The 19,733-nt window shown below is 39.6% G+C and overlaps 1 protein-coding gene across 1 annotated transcript in view; it reads right to left on the reverse strand.

Moving 5' to 3' along the window:
- Positions 1-19,733, reverse strand: part of PHLPP1 (PH domain and leucine rich repeat protein phosphatase 1) — a 140,241-nt gene that overhangs the window by 47,737 nt on the left and 72,771 nt on the right. Inside the window, exons 2-4 of the mRNA XM_052780670.1 lie at positions 17,208-17,404; positions 15,084-15,209; positions 485-651 (exon numbers count right to left, since the gene is read on the reverse strand). Of these exons, the coding sequence (XP_052636630.1) occupies positions 485-651; positions 15,084-15,209; positions 17,208-17,404 (490 nt within the window). The remainder of the gene's footprint in view (positions 1-484; positions 652-15,083; positions 15,210-17,207; positions 17,405-19,733) is intronic.

Here is a 19,733-nt window from a genome sequence, read left to right on the forward strand (position 1 = left end):
GAAGGTCACAGTTAGTAGGAAAAAAGAACTAGGGTTGAGCAGACTAGAAAGAGGACAGGAATCAGGCTGAATTTATTAAATCAGGGCTTGCTTTGCTTGGGGGGTAACAAAAAACTTCTAAGTCAAGTCACCATAGTACTGTTCCTACCTAGAATGCATCCCTTTGATGGGCAGCTCACCAACTCATATTCACTCACGTGAATCAAAGACTGAAGAACTACAGTCTGGTCTCAGTAGGTAGATAAAAACCAACACATTCTGAAAACTGCATTTTGGATTGAAAATAGCCTTCTATTTACAAGAAAAACATTAAGTTTCTTATGAAAGCTAGTCTGTTTCTAACACAGTTAACCAGTTTCTGAAGTGTTACAGCCAGGCTAATCCTCCACAAGAGGAGGTAGTTATTTTTTAGGAAAGTTCCTGAAGACCAGTGGTCACTTGGCTCCAAGGGCAGAGGAAGACCAGTAGTACCATATCACTTTACCTTTGTAATTCACTAAGCGCTCTACTTGTGGATGGGCTAGGGTTTAGCCTCAGGAAGTTCTGCTTTAAATTGAGATGAGTGAGGTCTTGGCTATAAAACAGGTTGGCAGGCAGGTGCTCCAGGCTGCAGCATGAAAGATCCACTGAGCTTATGCGTTGTGATGCAACCTGGAAGTCAAGAGGTACACCAATACGTTAATACTGTAATAAAACAAGAACACTTCCTTCACCTCTACTAGCACAAGATAAACTGTTTTTAAGCACAGCAGAAGTCAGTGTCAGCATACATAGCCGGTCTAACACGGTTTACACCATTGCTGCAAGTTATGCCATGATCTCTTACTTTGTCTCAGTGCTAAAACCAGGTCCACAGATGGCTAGCAGGGGGAAAAGTGCAAAGGTTTGTCAAACTAAGCGAAATGGATTAATTTTCATCAATGAAGTTATGCGATACTCTACAACCAGAAACAAAAGCTAAGAGATTTTACATGAAGTTTGGTTTAGTCCTTTAGTTAGCAAGTAACAGCAGCAAAAACATAGTGCAGAAGTCTTCTATATTGCTGCATGACTGGTCAGTATATCTGAGTGAGTGGAGGCAAGGAGATAACAGTCATCACCCTGTCTCAGTTTCAAGGGTCAAAAGCAGGTATTAAATGGCAGAAGAAAGGGTTATCCCATTTATATCTTACTGGCGAAAAAAAATATCACAGCAGCAGCAAAGCACCGAGCGCTCATCTCTTCTCAATGACTTAGAAAACTGTCCAAGAGTGATAAAAATGTGACAAAACCAAAACTGAGATTTGGGGGTTTAACACTGTTTTCTAGAAAGGAGAAGGTAAACCAGTCTATACAGGCTGAAGAAATCATACCACCTAGCACTACGTATAGCTAGCATCACTCCACAGAGACCTATAGGCAACAGATTCAAGTAACAGCAACTCTGTCGCTTACCAAATCTCTAGGATACAGCTAGGTGAACTACATCCTGCTGCTTTACTTATTTATTAGCCTTTGTTTAAAAACAAACAAACAAACAAACAAAAAACCCAAAAAAACAAAACCAACACTGCAATGTAGAATTCTCATATTTTCTGTCTAATACTATTAAAAATATCCTTTCATAAAGTAGAGTCATGGAGCTAGCTACATGACAAAGCACCACCACACAGTAGTACAAGACAGTGCAGATGGTGGGCAAGGAGGAGGGGTCAAATGCTAGAAGGATGAGAGGCGTTTTTGGAGCAGGGATGGCTTCGATCAAAGGAGGAGAAGCAAACAACCTCACTATTTTAGACTTCTGGGACTACACAAACAGTGCTCAAATGGTTACATGTTCTGTCAGCTGCTCATGGCAAGCGAAGCAAACATTTCATTTTGTCATTGGCACTTTTACTGGCCTCACACGCTAGGATTCTGGAAGTACAAACACCACGTCTCAGGGACAAAAAGAGGAAAAAAAAAATGCAACAACTTATAATCAATGCCTAGTGACAGTCTATAACAGCTTCTGAACTCTGATGAAGGAGACATCACCCAACCTTCTGGGCAGAGATACAGCCCTTACCATAAAGTACCCTGAAACTAGAGACATCAGGTTTTGCTGGCACAAGTGAAGTAGCTTGCCACTGAAAGGAAGGCCAAGGAGTTTTTTCTTCCTTTTTTTCCTCTCCAATGCAAGCTACACAAGCCTCAGGATAAGTGGTCTCTATTATAAACACACAGCCGTTAGCTTCGAGAGGAACAGACGGTGCAGTGTTTTTCTCTAATGTGACCGTTAATAATCCAGTCCTCCCACATCCATTAAAACGCACAAATCTTTGTTACTCAATTAGTTCAGTCCTTTTGTTACTGTAGCTACTATTTTTCTTCCCCTTGTAGTATTAGACAAAAATTATTCATAGGCTATTCTGAGCAGTCATTTCTGAAAGCTAGGTATTCGGTCTGTTTATGGTACCAGAACCTGCCTGGTACAGTACAGTTCTCATCACGCTGAAAACACAAGAGATGAAAAAGCACTGACACCCGTTAAATTAAAAAGGAGAATGTGTAATTTCAGGTGTAATGCTTACATACACTGTGGCTCCAAGTACTTGTTTGGAATGTGATATGAACAGTAATAAGCAACCCAGCAGTGCTTAGCAAGACATGTTACTCTAAAAATATCTAAAGTACCAGAACTCATAACTCTGAGTGTGAACCATGATAAAGCAGCCAAATCCAAATTCTACTCGCGTCTCAAAAAGGATGCAAATCATCTCTTAAAATCATCAAGCCCTGTGAAAAAAACCTAATTAAAAGTAATTTTGTTTTTACAAGTTGTATGTTCTGGTTATTTTTTGTTTCCTTGTTGTTTGGTTTTTGTTTTTTTTAAAGGAATCACTTTGCCATACGAAGAATTTAATTAAGATTTTCATGCAATTGACATATACTGAACGATGCCTCTACCAGAGAGATAACTGTAAAAGTTAAAACCACATTTTAAAAGGTGTTAGTTCTGGACTCAACTGTAATTTTACTGAAGCCTTTTTTGTTAGCAAAACAGTACTCTAAGAATTAACTTCTGAATTGTTACAAGAAATACTCATATAAACAAACACAGTTATTCTCACAGGCAGGGATAAAGACTTTTCTCTTTTCATTGCTCAATACTGTTCTGTAACAAATTCCTAGAGAATAGAGGAACAAGATGAAAAACAAAGAGTGACAAAGGAGAGCAACATCTTAACAATAGTTTCTTTGGTTCACCAGAAACTTTCATCAGTTGTTTTGAAGTTGAGTATTGAGATTCTGAAATTATATTGTTCCCAAATCAAACAACAAAGGGATATTTCAATCTTGCAATCATCTTCAATTGACTTAAATGCAGTAAGACTGTGCATGTGTGTGTTTGCTGTTGTTCATCAAGAACAAAGTATTTTTCTAAAAGATGATACAGTTTTTAATAACGCACTGGGTTTCCTTGACTCACTGTGGGGAATCACTGCAGAGATAAGCTGATAAAGGGTAAGAAAATGCTGACTAGAATGTCCCTCACAGTCAAAGAATAAAAAGCATCCAGAGGAAGGGACATTATTTGCAGAAAGTAGGGTTTCCACTGGAAGAAAAAAAAACCCAAAGACATTCCGCTGTAAATAAATACCCCAACAAGTTATCTGGGCTGGGTTCAACAGATCCATGCTCCAACAAGAATAGTGAAGAGAGTCAGTGTGGTAGCAATGGTACTGGGAAAGGCTTTCTGGATACATGTGGAACCTGTATCAAGCGCTCATTATGGCTTGTTTGGTGTTTTCTTTTGGAAAACTTAAAAGTGTAACTGTTTCATATGCTTTACATACATATATAAAAATGATGCAGCACAGTTCACGACTCCCCAGACAAATGAAGCCATTGCCCAGACCAACCCCTCTGGAATGTCTTCTCATCACATCCTGAACTGCATGCATCCTTAACACTTGTTTTCACATGAAACCCCTGTCGCATTTCCAGTACTAATAACATGGGGAAAATGGCTGGGGCTATGACCTCCTTGGAAGATGGTGTATGACACCCTCTCAGGTATGGTAGCTACAGCATAAGCTGTAGAGTCAATGCCTGTCTTTGCCAGAGAAGCAAGACATGCAACAGTTTGACAGTAGGGTACCTCAAACATATAGCAAGATCTTATACTTTTTGAAGTTCACTTTTCAGTTGGGATTTTTAATCATCACAAATATAAAGAAACAAGATTAAATATGCAGCTTTCTCCATTCCCTGGATATGATTCTTAAACACTTTATGGTCCATCGTATTGCAATGTCTCCCACTGTAATACTAGAGGAGTAGTAATGGGGTAAGGCCAAATTCAACTTTGCACATCAAACCGCAAAGTCCAATAGAAGACTTTTTTTCCAGTTACTGTTGCAACCTCAGTTATGCAGCCCTGGCTTACAGTGGTTTAAGTTTTTTGGTTTTTTTTCAGTCTCCATGCAAGTATGGCATACTGAAGTGCAGTTTCGAAGAAGTGGTATACAACTATAGGCATGTACTACAAAGAGCCCTGGATCTACCCACTGCAAACACCAAAAAACTGTCATCGTGCTTTTAGTTTTCCCCCAGCAGCAATAAAATGCAGATTTATTCTGCGAATACCACCACAAATAATGCTGCTGGAGAGCTCTCTCCCTCCCTTAGGCAGTACGCCTTCTGCTACTCCCCACCTAAGAGTTGCACATGTGGCAAAGAACTAGGAGTCTCCCAAATATGAAAACTCGCTTTTAAATATGTGTTACTTGTGCCACAATAGTACTTACAAGTATAAATAACGATTCACAAAAGCCAGCAGTACCTTAAATAAAAAAGGTTTTGCCAAGGTGTTTCAATTTTAATTTTTTTTATTATTATTTTTAAACAAGGAAAAAGTATTTCAAGATTGGTGAAAGTATGGTATGGGCTCACTGTAAATCTTTAGCAGCTGGCAACAAAAATACAGAAAAATACTTGTATCAACCAATATTCTTGTCTCTTCTTGCTACACAGGGCTAAAAAACCACTTTGCTTTGTCCATCAGTATAATGCCACCTCTGTCATCAAGCTATGCAACAAGACTGATTACCGTCTTTGTTTTAAAGCCTTGGCTATACTACAAAAATGATCTGTTGCTGACAATGGATGTCAGCAATGGACACAGCTGAACCCAGCTGTATGGACAAACACAAGCCTTGTTTACACAAGGACATCTTTTGGTGTGACCTGTGGTGTGAATTTAAAGCAATGTAATTATGTCTTTTTCCTGTTTACCCTCATCCCATTCCCCATAGCTCTATTCAGATAAGAAATTACTATTTAGGACTTCAACAGAAGACAATTAAAATAACCAAACAGCCCACACTTTACAGGCAGCCAAATTCCCAGTCTGTTTGAACTGAGTTGACGATGTTAAATTACACCTGCTGTAGACATGCTAATGCAAAGGCAGTGTAATTTCTCTCCTTTCGCATTTGTTTTTAAACAGTTCGATAATCATCACATCCTACCAATGCCTGCATAAGGCTTAACTAAACAGTGATATATATGCTTGAAATATCTAAACTAACCGCTTAGAGCAAACAGGTTCTCCCCACCTCAGAACTAACCTTGCTTCAAATCCTAATCCTTCTTTCTATTCGAACATCAAAGCCCCGCTCGGCAGAGAGGCCTCCCTCCGCTGAGCTGAACTCCACAGCCAGGAAACACATCGGTGCCCTCAGCCACAGCCAAGAGCTGAGGAAACCAGCTAATGCCAAAAACCTTCATGAGAGAGGGGGAAAAAGAAATAAAAAGGTTTTCTTTTTCTTTAAAGCCATATATTCTTATTTTTAAATGACAGCTTTTAAAATGGGTGGAGTCCAAAGAGTGAAAAGGTAATGGCTTTTCTGGCCTCTCCTTTTTGTCTTCTTTCAAACGTTAAATTAGATGCATGCTAACTCAAGCTAAGGGCCTTGCAAAGAAAAGATAAAACTCAGCAGAGGCTTGAAAGCACGTCACTCAGCTTCACAAACCCAATGGGCAATGCCATAGGTAAGAACCGTAATCACCTACTAAGACGAAGGGCAGAAGCGCACGCCGGTGCGGCAGCGTTCACAGGGCTTGTGCTTCTCACCCATCTCTCCTCTGCAGGCGATGCAGCCAAAAGCCTCCGGTACAAATACCTCATGCCAGCAAGACTCGGGGGCACGAAGATTATTTAACTTGTCCCTGCTCTCCACTCCTTAACTCTGAAGAAAAATTTATATAGCATGCAGAAATAGCTCACTTCTACTTTTGGCCCTTGCACAAAGCTGTAACAACTTAACTGAAAACAGTAGTAGCAAATACGTGTGGGGAAGGCGAAATGTGGAGGCAATGAAGCAGAAGTTGCACTCCTTTACCCCTCATGTCAGAAGTCCAGAAAAAATTTCATAGATGTGAAAGTCAGTGTCCCAGGTTTAGCATCAAGATCTTGAAAGTGAGAATTTGTCAAAAAAAAAAAAAAAAGTGACATTTGTCACCTGTCATTTGGAAATGTTTGGTACTATCTGATGTCATTACCAGAATATGGGCATTTTTGTTCTTCCAGGAGGAAAAGTGTTCTTCTTTTAGAGGTCAGATACTGGTATCAATATTACACAGGGAGTGATACCAACACCGTTACCTTGGTGGTAGTCATGCTGGGATGTTCACGCTGATAAGATCCCCGCAAGGACAAGGGTTAAGATGCAACTTGGAGTTAAGGGACAGTAATTAACTGTAGCATTAAGCTACTTATAATTCAGACATGTGAATCTCCATTTGGTGGGAACAAGGAATATTAGCATCCTTAGAACAGCCTGACTGAAAACAATTAATCTGTGAATATTGCAAAACAGGTGATAGTCTCACAAAAATTGAGAAACACCCCTTTTTCTTCTTACAACTTGTTTTAGATATAATTTTTTACCAAAAGAAGCTGCTGTACTGCCAGCAAGCAGACTTCGCAATGAGCAGCCCTCCAGCAAAGACCTTTCAGCATCTACTATAGATTTCAGACACCTGGCAGCGAGACTTCCAATAGACATTCACTTGCCTGAGTCGCCCCAGTCCCACGTGGAGAGGGTTGTGGCGTTTTGTTTGTCTTAAATAAGAGGTTATGCTAGGTCCTCAGGTTCTGACCTAGGTTCTCCTGCACAACTGCATCATATGGATTAATTCTACAGTGAGATGAACTCTTTTCATGCCATTATTTCACAGTAACTCAGAAAGGCCTTCTGACCCAAGTGTTTTATAATACAATCACGAATATAACTCTGCTGGCCTGGGGCCTAAAACTGGTCTCCAGCACTCATTTCCTCTTCTCCCTAGAGACCCTCCTCCTTCTCTACTGACTGAAGAAGCCTAAGGAGACCAAACGTCCCTACAATTAGTTTTTGCTAATAATTCCTCTCCTTTTTTCCTCCCTGCTAGACTTTACTTAGAAAGGCTCTCAGTGTTACAGCCATTCAGTTTCAAGGCCAAGTCAGTTATCACCTTAGACATACTGTGCAATATGTCAGTCCCTGCAACTCCCTCCAGCCTCATGGGGTCTGCTCACCACAGACACTTAGTTCCCCTGAGCTTCATTAAGAGCAAAGTTACATTCCCCCGCTCACTCCCACCCTTCTACCCCCAGAGATTACTGAAAACACTTTGGGATCCTCCTGGATTGAACACACCTTAAAAGGTAATATCTGCAACACCTCACTGAGCTTCTAGCTGTAAGCCATGGCGATGCTTTCCTGTATTTATGCAAGAGCTGCAAAAATTCAGCTTCAATAATATCAGAACCTGATTTAGAGGCTTCAAAAGACATTACTTGAAAGCTATTCCAGATGTGTGGGCGATACCTAGTTTTCTGTTCTCACTCGGCTGCAACACTTCAATAACTACTCTATTATTAGCTGAAGGCAGCAAGTCCAAAACAAGGACTACAGACTCTCTATATTTCAGCAAGGAAAAAGAAAAATATTAAAATAGCGAAGCCATTGTTTCTCTAGAACATAAATTAAGAGAAAAGCTTGAAGTCACCAATTATACCACTTTGGAATCAGCTGAACTATTTTGACATGGAAAACTAATCAGTTGAGCCAAAACCCCAAGCTTCCCTCCTGAACCATTAAGAGAGAGACTACACTGAAACACACTTAGAAGTTCATTTCCAAAACATCAACTAACCTCTAACAACAAAAGGCACAAAAGAATAGGTTTTGTGGGGAAAGAGGAGGAGGAACACTTTCAAGTGTTACCATCAAAAGAAAAACAAAACTGGTTTTAAGTTTGCTTTGCCCAATCTTCTGCTTTCAGACTTGAGGTGACAAGAAGCCACCCACAGCAAGAACAACCAGATATGACTACAGAGCAAAGGTCCCAAATATTGAAGATTTTGTACACACACAAAAAAGGAAGTCAAGTTCCACATGGAAACCAGAGGTTTGTTTATGTTCGAGTACTTGTAATCACTGCCAAAAGGAAGCTGTGGGTTTATTTTTAGGGATCTATTTTTAGAGAAAGCATTATCTCAATATTGTCATTTTATGGTATTAGAGGAAAAAATGGTTTCCTTGTACTAAACTTAGAGTCATCATGTTTCCCGTAAGTAAGGATCAGCTCAAAAAAAGCTCCACTGAAAAAAAAGAAAATCTTTCAGCGTTCTTTTTTCTTCACTAGGTGTTGAATCAACAGTTGCAAACAGGCTAATAGTGCTGCTTAGTCTCACAAATGTGAAGAAACCTGGATAGTTGTTATCCTCAAAGAAAATTAAGCTTTTTGCAGAGCCTTGGATTTGGTTAAAGGCTATTTTCAAAAGATGCCACTGATGTTGGCATTATACTAAACTCATTTTTAGGTCATACTAGTACAGAGACTCATTTTCAAGCCTCCAAGTGCTACTGGCGTAAGAAACAAACCAACTACTGCATGGTCACCCTCGCAGCAACCAGCACGCCCCAGACCTCCAACCTGTCCCCAACAGACACATAAACACGGTAGCCCACAATCATGATGGTACATTCAAACACATGGACTAAGACTACAGAGTTATAAGAAAAGGTCAGAAACTCCTAACTGCAACACAAGTAGTAAGTTGTTGCACGCAACAATTGTCTCTAGAATTGCCAAAGGTAATAACCGATAGCCAAAGGTAAAAGCAAAACCACTCATCTAGAAATTCAGATCTCATGGAAACTAAGGTAATGTTCTCTACAATTTTCCTCCAGAAGAGGGATATCCATTGCTTAGGAGGCTAAACAGACATCTGGAAAGAAGATACTGCATCTAGTGACTCTAAAGTATAAACTGGCAGCACTGTAACAAGTAGCATCCCAAATAACTTAAAATAAACTACTTCATCCTTGCGTATGATTTTTCCCTACGCTTGCCATTGGCACCACTCTGTGGTCAAGGCTTTGGAAAAAGGTATTCTGAGCTGGTTCTGACCAGTAAACATTAGAAAAGCCTGCCCTTAACGCCTCCAGAGACAACTAAGGTTTGGTAATAAAAATCCCTGCAATGATGAACTCTATAAAGATGTTACAGATCATGATACTATCTAGAAACATATGAAACAGGTCAATCAAGGCAAATACACATACAACATAGGGCTAATTTAACCATGAGACTAGTGGCTTCAAGCCTTCTTTACAGGCTAAAGGCCGTATTTTGTATTAAAAAGCTCTGCAAAGTCTGTGTTCCACACTGAAGTTGGAATCTGCACTTAAGTCTTTCTCCTCATTGACCATGCCTGATTATGAGAAAGTCAGACGTTAGCATCTGACAGTATCTGAAACAAAGATGAAGCTATAGGCACAAGTGGATATGGCTTATTACCCATCACTTTAATTAAGGAGCAGAATCTTCTGTGCTGAAGGAAAAGGCAGTCCCACAGTTGATTATCTTTCACTAGGCTCAAAGGTGGATGAAGCACAGCTGAAAAGCGGGTACATCTCTAGCAGTAATGCTCAATTGTTGCTCACTGCCTTTCCTCAGCACCGTTCCTGTAAAACACTTGCACAAGCTGATCATCTTGGTCTCTTATTTTGGAAATATATTTGCAGAACTGCAATCAAGTTCAGAAATACATTTTTAAATTCTATAGAATTTATTTATATAAATATGGCCTGTAACACCAAGCTCATGTGCGGTCAAAACTCTGACCTTTTTTCCTCAGCAGAAATAAAAATCGTATTACTAGAGTCATAGATCGGCTTCATCATCTTCACACGGTTCAGACTCATACTTCACAACATAGTCTCTGAACACAATTGTCAAACTTGTACTGAAAAACTAGCTAGAAGACTGAGGCAGCTGGTCAGAACTAGGTAACTTGAGAGAAAAAAGCTAAAAAGTTGATTTTGCACTGCTGCTTCAGGTAGGTCTCTACACAAGTTGAGGAAATACGGAGACTACTGCTGTAGAGGCTCCCGCATTACTTACTTGTATAAACTAAATTCAAATCAGTTGTTGTTTTCTGCTAGTTTCACGGTGCTAATAAATGAAGAGAGCATTCTGCACTGACATGAAAGGAGTAAGACCAATATGGCAGCACACCCTTCTCCCTTGAATTTGCTATTCTTGCTATTTTTAGCACTTCTTAAACATAATGTACACTGACATCATAATTTAGTCTCTCCTTTTTCACAGCAGGCTAGGGTTGTCTGGAACACCACATGCATTTCCATTGCAGACCTGAAGACAAAGGTGACTGAAACAGGGAACGGAAAATACAAAGGCACGCAGCAGAAAATTCTTAAGCTTGCTAGTTTTTAAATAAAGGATCTCTTTTTGGATATTCTTCGTATTTTAAACAGGAGGGTTCTTTTGTGTATAGGTGCAAATCCACCCTGGCACCTAAGCCCCACACAATAGCTTATTTCCCACTAAACACGCTGTCACTACAGCCACAGCTGTGCAACTCAGCCTGGGAAGCAGTCGACGGTGTGCACACACATACGGCTGTGTGCCTGTACATCTCTACCTATCTACATATACAGTGCGGCCACGCACAGGCAGCTTACATGAGGCAGTCATGCATTATTTATAGACCTCGTCTCTCATCACCTCTCTTCCTCTACCTGCCCAGTTGAACTGAGCACTAAAGCAGGAAATAATTGTCGCATGAAGCTGTTGACACATCCTGCTCTTCTAAAGCCGAGAGGGGAGAAGTTCTGCGGGGTCAGATAACCCGTCTCAGCATGCCCAGTGATGCACGTTATTTCCAAGAAGATAAAATTCTGTAATACATCCCTGCTTAAGCTCTGCAATACTGAATTTCTGAGACAGACGTTGATATCGCATTTTAATTGTATGTCTTGGAACATGGAGGACTGATAACCCTTTTTACTCCAGCCAAACCATTCATGTCATGAGTTGTGTAGTAGTCAACACTTACACAGCAATTTCACATGCTGAAAAATGTTAAACTAAGTTTAGCTGTTAGAAGTGTCAAACAGCAGGAGCTCGCCACCACATCCCAAATATAAGCCTTACAACAGCAAGTTCCACCACTCAATAACACCTCATACGTAAAACCTCTCTCTCTTCTGCTACATTAAGGGTGTAGCTTTTTAGGTTTTGGAAGCGGCAAACTAGGAAAGCCCTCATCATGTCCTCTTCACTGTTAACTGCACATTCTTCACCTGTCCTCCTGCATTTGACATTCAAGTAGTAAACACTGGTAGGTCAGAATCGCTCTGCAAGTAATTGTGTGGGTTCCAGAACCATCATGCCAACTTTATGCAGACAAAATTCTTTAAAGCTATGAAAATGTCCCTTTCTTCCCCCTCCCAGTTGCATAAGCTTATTTTTCAACATTTGGCAACAGAATGAACATTAGATCACAAAGGACCAAATTTGTTGTTGTTTTCCTTTTGGGCTTCCTTAATTAGGGCTCCAGTATTTGGAAAGTAGAAGGAAAGAAATGCACTGTGGTATGGAATTATCAATATTAACGAACAAGCCACATTTCCAGCTTTTAAAAATATTCTGTTTGAGGCTAAATCAGCATATCTAAAAGTGACCTATTTGGAGTAAGTATGTCACCAAGTTTGATATTTAGGTCAGTATTTGTGCAATAATTCCAGTCTGTCCTGAAAACAGTTCTGTTCACCTCAGGACACACACATACAGGAAAACCAATCCTAACACCTATTCACGAATCCCTTCCAAAAATTTACTGGGGCAGAGCATGAGAGCTGTCTTGGCTAAGATAGATTTCAATGTTAGAATGAATCAGATTATACAGAAGCAATGCTCATTTTTAATTAAATTGAGCCCAAGTCTCTGCAAACATGAATTCAAATGTTCTCTAGCATACATATATTTATTGCAGGAGTGATGTGTTAGGATTTGTCTCATTCTGGAACACCACTAAAAAGTCAACATTGCCAATATTCTGTAGGGAGAAAGACTGCAGAGCAAGCATTCTTTGCAAGGTCTCCTTTCAAGATTAAGGTTGTTATTTAGAAGTTAAAATAACATCATCTTCTAGCTCTTTTGAAGCATGCAGAAGACAGACATGAAAATTTTTTTTCACAGTTAAAAACTGAATTGAGCAATTGTAATGAAACACTTTACCAGGGATCTCCTCCTGCATTAAAATTTATAATTAAAGCTTTCATTACACTTGTAAGTTTCAGAAGCCTCAGTTTTCAGCAGCACACATCAGGAACATGAAGGACTGCAGAAAAACTACCACTGAACATAAGTTAACACAAATGTCAGTTTCAAAACGAATGCCATTAAACAACATCTATATTTAAAACAGTCTTAAATATTATTCATAATAATTCACAAAAGTGCAAGTACTGTATACAACACCATGATTAAAAAGGAATCTGTAATTGTCATGTGACCTAGCCCATAACAAGCAACTAGGAGCTCAGAGTTAGAGCACCATAACATCTCCCTTCCTCAATTTTCTTGCCTTTAGACATACAATGCTTTACATGGTATTTTCTTGGTTAACAAGAATATTTCAACTTCTTTGAACTTGAGTAGCTTCCAAACACTTGAGGCAGAGTACCTCACATAAATGTTGGGGATTTTTTCCTATGTGAGAATGCTAGCTTGACTGAACTACAGAGCTGAAGATGAAACATTTTCTCATTTATTTCTACATGTAGATCAGGGATGATGCACCTTACAATTAGCACTTGGGACACAAACACCATCAGCTGGAGGAAATTTGAGTTACTTTTGCAGCATTACTAGTTTCTCTGTTTCTGTTCTTCAGAAACAGTGTTACTGCACAGTACCTCCCACACAACTGCCTTGCATACAATCATGCTTGTCTCTCTGTTTTTCAGTCTAAGGATAGAAAACCCAAACATTAAAAAAGCAACTTGAAGTGGCAAAGTACTGTTTCAAAATCCATGAATCCAGAACGCCAAGTCTCAGTTTTTGGGGCTGAAGGGTGGGGAGTTGGGGAAAACGAAGCATCATTTTTTCCTCAAAGTATGTTTTACCAATGAAAACCACAGCATAGCAAGTTTCTTCAGTTCTGACAGTCTAAAAAGACACTTGAGACTATGTATTTTCTTTCTACTCTTACATAAGAAAAATGGGAGGTTATCATGAGTGCATGGGGATATGTTCTCATGCTGGCTATCATCCCGATGCTGTTAGTCATTTGGGTGAACCAGAGAGAAAGAGAGAAGCACGGCATGGCACAGAACAAGCTTATGCTGCCAGTAATTCAGAGGGGCTTTCTGGCCATTTATCTCTACTTCTGAAGTTCATTGTTTTCCACTGTTTTTCTCACTCATTAGATTTGCCTTTCATTTATCTGATGTCAAAGCCTCTGGAGATGAAAGGGCACTACTCTCCCAGAGAGAGCCACAAAGCGGCAAGAACTCAAAAACCTGACAGACCGTGCCTCACCATCTCATAAAACATGCCTTGGGGATTTTTACCTTGAGCCTTAACAGACCTGAGCAGGGATGCCAGAACAGCGCCTTTAAAAAGAATTTTAAAACTTACTAGAAAAAAACTAAAGGACATCTTAAATGATGCATGTGTTGGGAGGTGCAATAGTTACTGCTCAAAGTAAATTTGACATAATAATCAAACCTCTTAAAAAAGCCCACAACCCAGGCTGTACCACAGGCAATAGGCCGAATAATACATTATCGCAATCTAAAAAGACAGAACAGATGTAGTGTGCCATAAATATCTTTAAGTAGTACCACACAAAACCAAGTTGCTTTAACATAGTAAAGAGCATGAACAGACAGCCCTATCAAGTATAAAACTAATGGACAGTTTAGGCCCAACTAGAAAACCAAAGAGAGAGGGCTGACAGCACAGCAAAATAACTTGTGTGTTAAAAATATAAAAATACAATGGTTCAAGATACATAAATTATTTTAAAGAGGATTTATCAAAAAAGTGGCAGGGATTAAGAGGTAAAACAGGTAAATGCAAACCCAACCTTTCAACAACGAAGTGGAACTGAGGAGTCAAATGAAATAATGCAGGACCTAAACTCCCATAATAAATTGTGCTCTAAGCACAGTATAAAATTTGGTTTATGAAGGCTTTAGTTAGTAATGTTTTTTTTACTGACATAAAATGATTGCTTATTAAAAAGAACAAAAATCAAGTAGTTAAAAAACTAAAGAGAGATTCAGCAACATTTCCAAGCAAGAGAATAATTCCTTAATTCTAGAAATTTCATGTTTAGGCTCTGTGCAAGGAATGAATTAAAAAAATCCAACACTATTTTATGTTTTATTAACACCGAAACAAATTTTTAAACTGAAATTTTGACAGTTATATTTGTCATCTTTTTTGTTCTAACGATCTCACTCCATCAATCCAGCTGGATCAAGATGAGAAAAGGGAGAAAGTCCAGCACAGAGCTTTGTTTACACAACCATGGTAGAAAGAAGTCTCAGTATAAATGCAGAAAAATTCACCTTCCTATTGCCTGTTACCAAGAGCTCTCAAACTGAGGTTTTTTTGTGCAACACTAACAGCAGCAGCAGCAGTTTATGACAACGAACCCAGAAGAGGCACCATATCACTGCGTGGAGAAGACGTAGCTGGGGGAAATGCTACAAACATTCCATTCAGGCAGGAATTAGCACTATTCTCACCTTTGATGCTTGTCGAAGCCATCGCAAATATTCAGTGAAGTTATCGAAACAAATGTAGTAGGTCTGGCTTTGAGGTCCAGAGGAGCTAAACGCTAAACAGTGCTGGTGCTTTTTCACTTCTTCCACCTACAGTAGAGACACAAAACCGTCAGTGAACAAGAATCAAAAGCCTCTTTCCAGAAGTCCCCAGGGCAAAGTTAAAGTGTGCCCAAGAGGAGCTCATCAAGTAGAGTTGGATTAACCCTCTCAAGCAATCAAGCTGGATCTTGGCTGTCAAATATTCATGAAATCTACACAAGCAAGGAATGAGAACAGCAGGACAAATGAACCAAAGGAGAAAACCACCAAGAACGTCAACATTTTAAGAAAGACTGAGCACCATAAAAGGTTTCCTAGTGAAACACATTTAAGGCTGTCTTTATACAACTTTTGAAAGTACAATTATACTCCTGGTTATTAAAAACAGGCTTAACAAAATGCTTCTCTTACAGCCCAATTTAATTCTTTGGCATTTTTCAACTTGCTAAAAAACACTCAGAATACATCATTCTGCTACCATACACGAGAAGTCCCACACAACTTATGGTCTCAATGTCTCAGCACTGCATTCTGGAAAGCCTTTGCAAACCAGGAAGTGCAGAGTATTTATGGGGTTGAGGAAGAATATTTTTTGAGCGATAATTTAAAAAACACTTAGTTCTGTGCCAAGCATCCTCCTCCCAAGCTTTGTCAGCAGAAGCCCTCAGTACATTTTTCTCAGCTTGGTTCTCCTTTTCTTTTAAAATTTGTTGTCAACTTTCTGCTTAACACAGCCTGCATGTTTTACCTTACACGAGGCATTTCTGTGCAAAAACAACTTAGAAATTCCATATTAAGCAATTACAAAAAAAAGTACACAATCTCTTCTCTTTTTGAATTTAAGAAAAAATAAAAAACTTTTTCATCTGAAAGAGAAGCCTGATGGGGGACCTGAATCCTGTCCTCTCTAGTGCGCTACAGCCAGGAATACAATTCACTGTCAAAGTTCACCCACTGCTGCTAAAAAGAGGACAATGTCTCTACTTCAGTACTTCCAGGGAAGAGTTGAAGAATCCTGTGAAGAATCATGATGAAAGGAGATAGGAAAAACAGCTCCCAGAAGGCGGCACTACTTTCCACATTGCTAGTATAGAATATTAATGAATCAACCCTAGTCTGCATATATAGCACTGTGAAGCTTGTTTCTCTCCCGATGACTATTAAGAATCAAGCTTATCAGTATGCAAGGTAAAGGAGCATTACTTCAGGTGTAAATTCATCCTCAAGCTAATGATTCTCTTCCCATTACCTTGGCTAATCAAGCCAATAATAGTGTTCTGAAACACTACTAGGTCTTACAGTCTTCACTAAAGTTTCACGGAGTCACAGCATGGTTGAGGTGGGAAGGGACCTCTGGAGATCACCTGGTCCAATCCTAGTGCTCAAGCAGGACAACTTAACAGCCAGCTCACTACGACCATAAGGATGGAGACTCCACAACTTCCCTGGGCAACCTGTGCCAGTGCTTGGTCACCCTCACCACAAAAAAAAATTTTCCTTGTGTTCAGACTGGATGTCCTAGGTTTCAGATGTAATCAATCAGAAAAAATTCCAATTTCAGCTTTTCGCAAGTAAAAATGTTTGTTGCTGTTAGCTTACAACAGACCAGTACTCATACAATGCTGAACACTCAAAAAAACCCCAATGTTAAAAATAAGTCCACGCCCTTATTGGTTACTTTTCAGATCTTAAGAGTAACCCAGCATGGATAAAGCCTGGATGAGGAGGTATGGTACAGATCATACACAATACAGCTCCATGTATCCTTTGGCTGTGTACTACTGCACCTATAAAACATTTAACACTGCACACAAGAAAAAGAAACTGAATGTGTTTCCCTTGCTTTTCTTTAGGATTTTAATCCAAACATTATAAACTGTTAAATATGACTCTGACCATAATCAAAAGTCATTTGTATATTTTGATAATCCCATTTACAGAAAAAAGCTTTGGGGGGGGGGTCAGAATCATCATAATTGAGTGCAATATTCTCTGCATAGAGAGAGAGGGGTTAAGCAAGCAAATACATAAAGTAAAACATCTTACTTTTCCACCAATTAAAGGGAGGACATGCATCTTTCCAGTCTGGCTTTCTTTTACTGATGAGACAATTAGGCATGTTCCACAAAGGATAGCTTGGCGTCTTGTCCATCTGTTGACTGGCAAATGTATTTTCCCTTTTCGAACATTGTACATTCCTGAGAGCTGAATCCGTTCGGAGCTGCCAATGCTGTGGGGCTTTCCTGAAATAGAAACAAAAGCATCCACTTAATCACAGAAAATCTTTGCCTTTTTCTCTCAAGTCATCCTGAGACTTCATCAGCAAGTTTTCAAGCTACAGACTGCAGCACAACAAATGAAACACAGCTTCAAAACCATGCAAGCAGGTAATTTAGTACCACGCAAGCAGGTAATTTAGTATCGGCTTCAGTACAGGCTTCTTTTGCAAATAGAAGTATATGACAGGTTGGTGTTACGGAGAGCAGACCACACTAAATAATCTGCAGTAGTCACAGAAGTACCAATTAATGGTACCGGTCTTCTCTATGGGACCCGGAAATCAAATGTTCATCCTCAACAGTAAGTAATTGGTTACTGTTGAGTTCACATTGACTGTTTGGTAACTGCAGAAGGGGGTGATGTACTGCATGCTCACCCGCACCTTTGCGCTTTCATGTCTCTTCTAGCCATCCTTAAGGTCATGGTTTGAACAGCTTCAATAGCTTCCCAAAGAATACAGTTCTTACTCTCTCCAGCCCATCCTGTTCAGTCCAAACCCCACAGCAGAGGTAGTACGCTCAGTCACAGTGTAAACAGATACAACCTAGATGAAACCCCTCAAAGACCTCGCTTCAGTCTGAGTAAAGCATTAGAAAGAGTGAAGGTCTTTTGTCTGTGTTACAATGAATCTGCTATTTATAATAATTCAGATTATTAGCAAGGCTATCAATTAGACCAAATCTGTTAAATGACTTTAAATGGCTCAGACGCTACTAATCTAATCTATTAATAAGATTCTACTCTACAGAAACCATCATTAACAATGGCAACATAAAGACAAGCATCTCATCTCTACTCTTACAGGACCACATTCTTTTAGGATAGAAATGGGAAGAAGCATGATTTACTCATTCTAATATGAAGTGTTTATCCACATCAAGTTATCCTATCAAACCCTGAACAGTCCAGTGCAGATCTGAGTTATCCAAATATACTAAGTCTTCTGCAAACAGAAACAAGAGGTGATCATGTTCAAGTTAAACCAGTTCAAATTTCTGTAAGAACACCAGTGTTGGTGAAACTTTGGAAGGGAGCTCTCCTGGATAAATAAACCAAAGGCTACATTAATTCCAAGTAGCTTCCCTATCATGATAAAAGATAAATCACTCATTTTCCTACACTAATCTTTAGCAAAATTCTTAAAAATTAAGGAATTAATAACTAGTTAGGAGTCTAGAAAAGCAAAGTTGATCCTGTCTTCTAGCCCCGATATTTCAGACCAGTGCGAATTAAACTGCAGCAGTGGCAAGTGCTGCACACTATTACTCCAACTTGCTATTACTCTTGCTTGTATGACAGCTCATTTGTCTCAATGAGTCTGCTCTTGCCTTCAAATTATCGATGGGAAGATAGAAGACACCTACCACATGGCCTACCCACTGCCATTCTCTCACCCCCGCCTACCCTGCGCCAATTCTTGCCCCTATCTTCAAAAGCAGCCTTTTTGAATCTTCCTGCTGGTTTAATGAGCCAAGACTTGGCATAGTTACCCTCAAGCCTTGCTCTGCTCTAATAAACACTAGCATTTAGGCTACCGATGTCTGCCAGTTTGGATCTGCAGGAACATCACTGTTGCTTGAAGCTAAAAGACTGAACCTTTAATGCCTACAGGGTATCAGCATCTAATACAAAAATAGGTACCCCAAGAAAGCAGTAATTTCACTGCCAAGCAAATTCAAATCCAACAACAGAAGCTGTGGATAAACACTTTGCCCAACAGAATAGAGGGAAACGGGGCATCCATTCTGCGCAAAGCTATAGAAAGCCTGATAGGGAATACAAGTGAGTTACACAGAGCAACTCAGCCTTAATTAAACACAAAAGCTGAATCAAACTTTACATTTGGAATATGAAAAATGTGGTTGGTAAAGTAACTGATAATTTACCTAGCTTGTCCAGAACAATGGACTCCATGCCGTGAAGCACTGATTAAAGAATTAACCACACACAGAAACAATGAAATCTCTGTAACGGAGTGAAAAGTGCCTGTTAAGTATTATGGTATGGTTGTGTAAGGAATAGTTGTCAGGAGTGTGGGCAGTTTCACCTCAAAAATGACATTTTACAGTCATCTTCCAGGGCCTGTTTCCGGCTGTATGCTCTCTTAACTTCACTGCAAAAGAACAACGCACTGCTGATTAAACCCCTTAGGATTGCAAAGCACAACCTCAATCCCTTGGGAAGCCAAGCTCATTTAGCATTTTAATATAGCCAAATGCAACTTTACCCATCCAGGAACAAAGGGCATAATTCACACTTAATACAGGCAGACCTGTGTCCTGGAAAACACCA

Source organism: Harpia harpyja, chromosome 1, assembly GCF_026419915.1.
Source record: "Harpia harpyja isolate bHarHar1 chromosome 1, bHarHar1 primary haplotype, whole genome shotgun sequence".
Taxonomy (NCBI): domain Eukaryota; kingdom Metazoa; phylum Chordata; class Aves; order Accipitriformes; family Accipitridae; genus Harpia; species Harpia harpyja.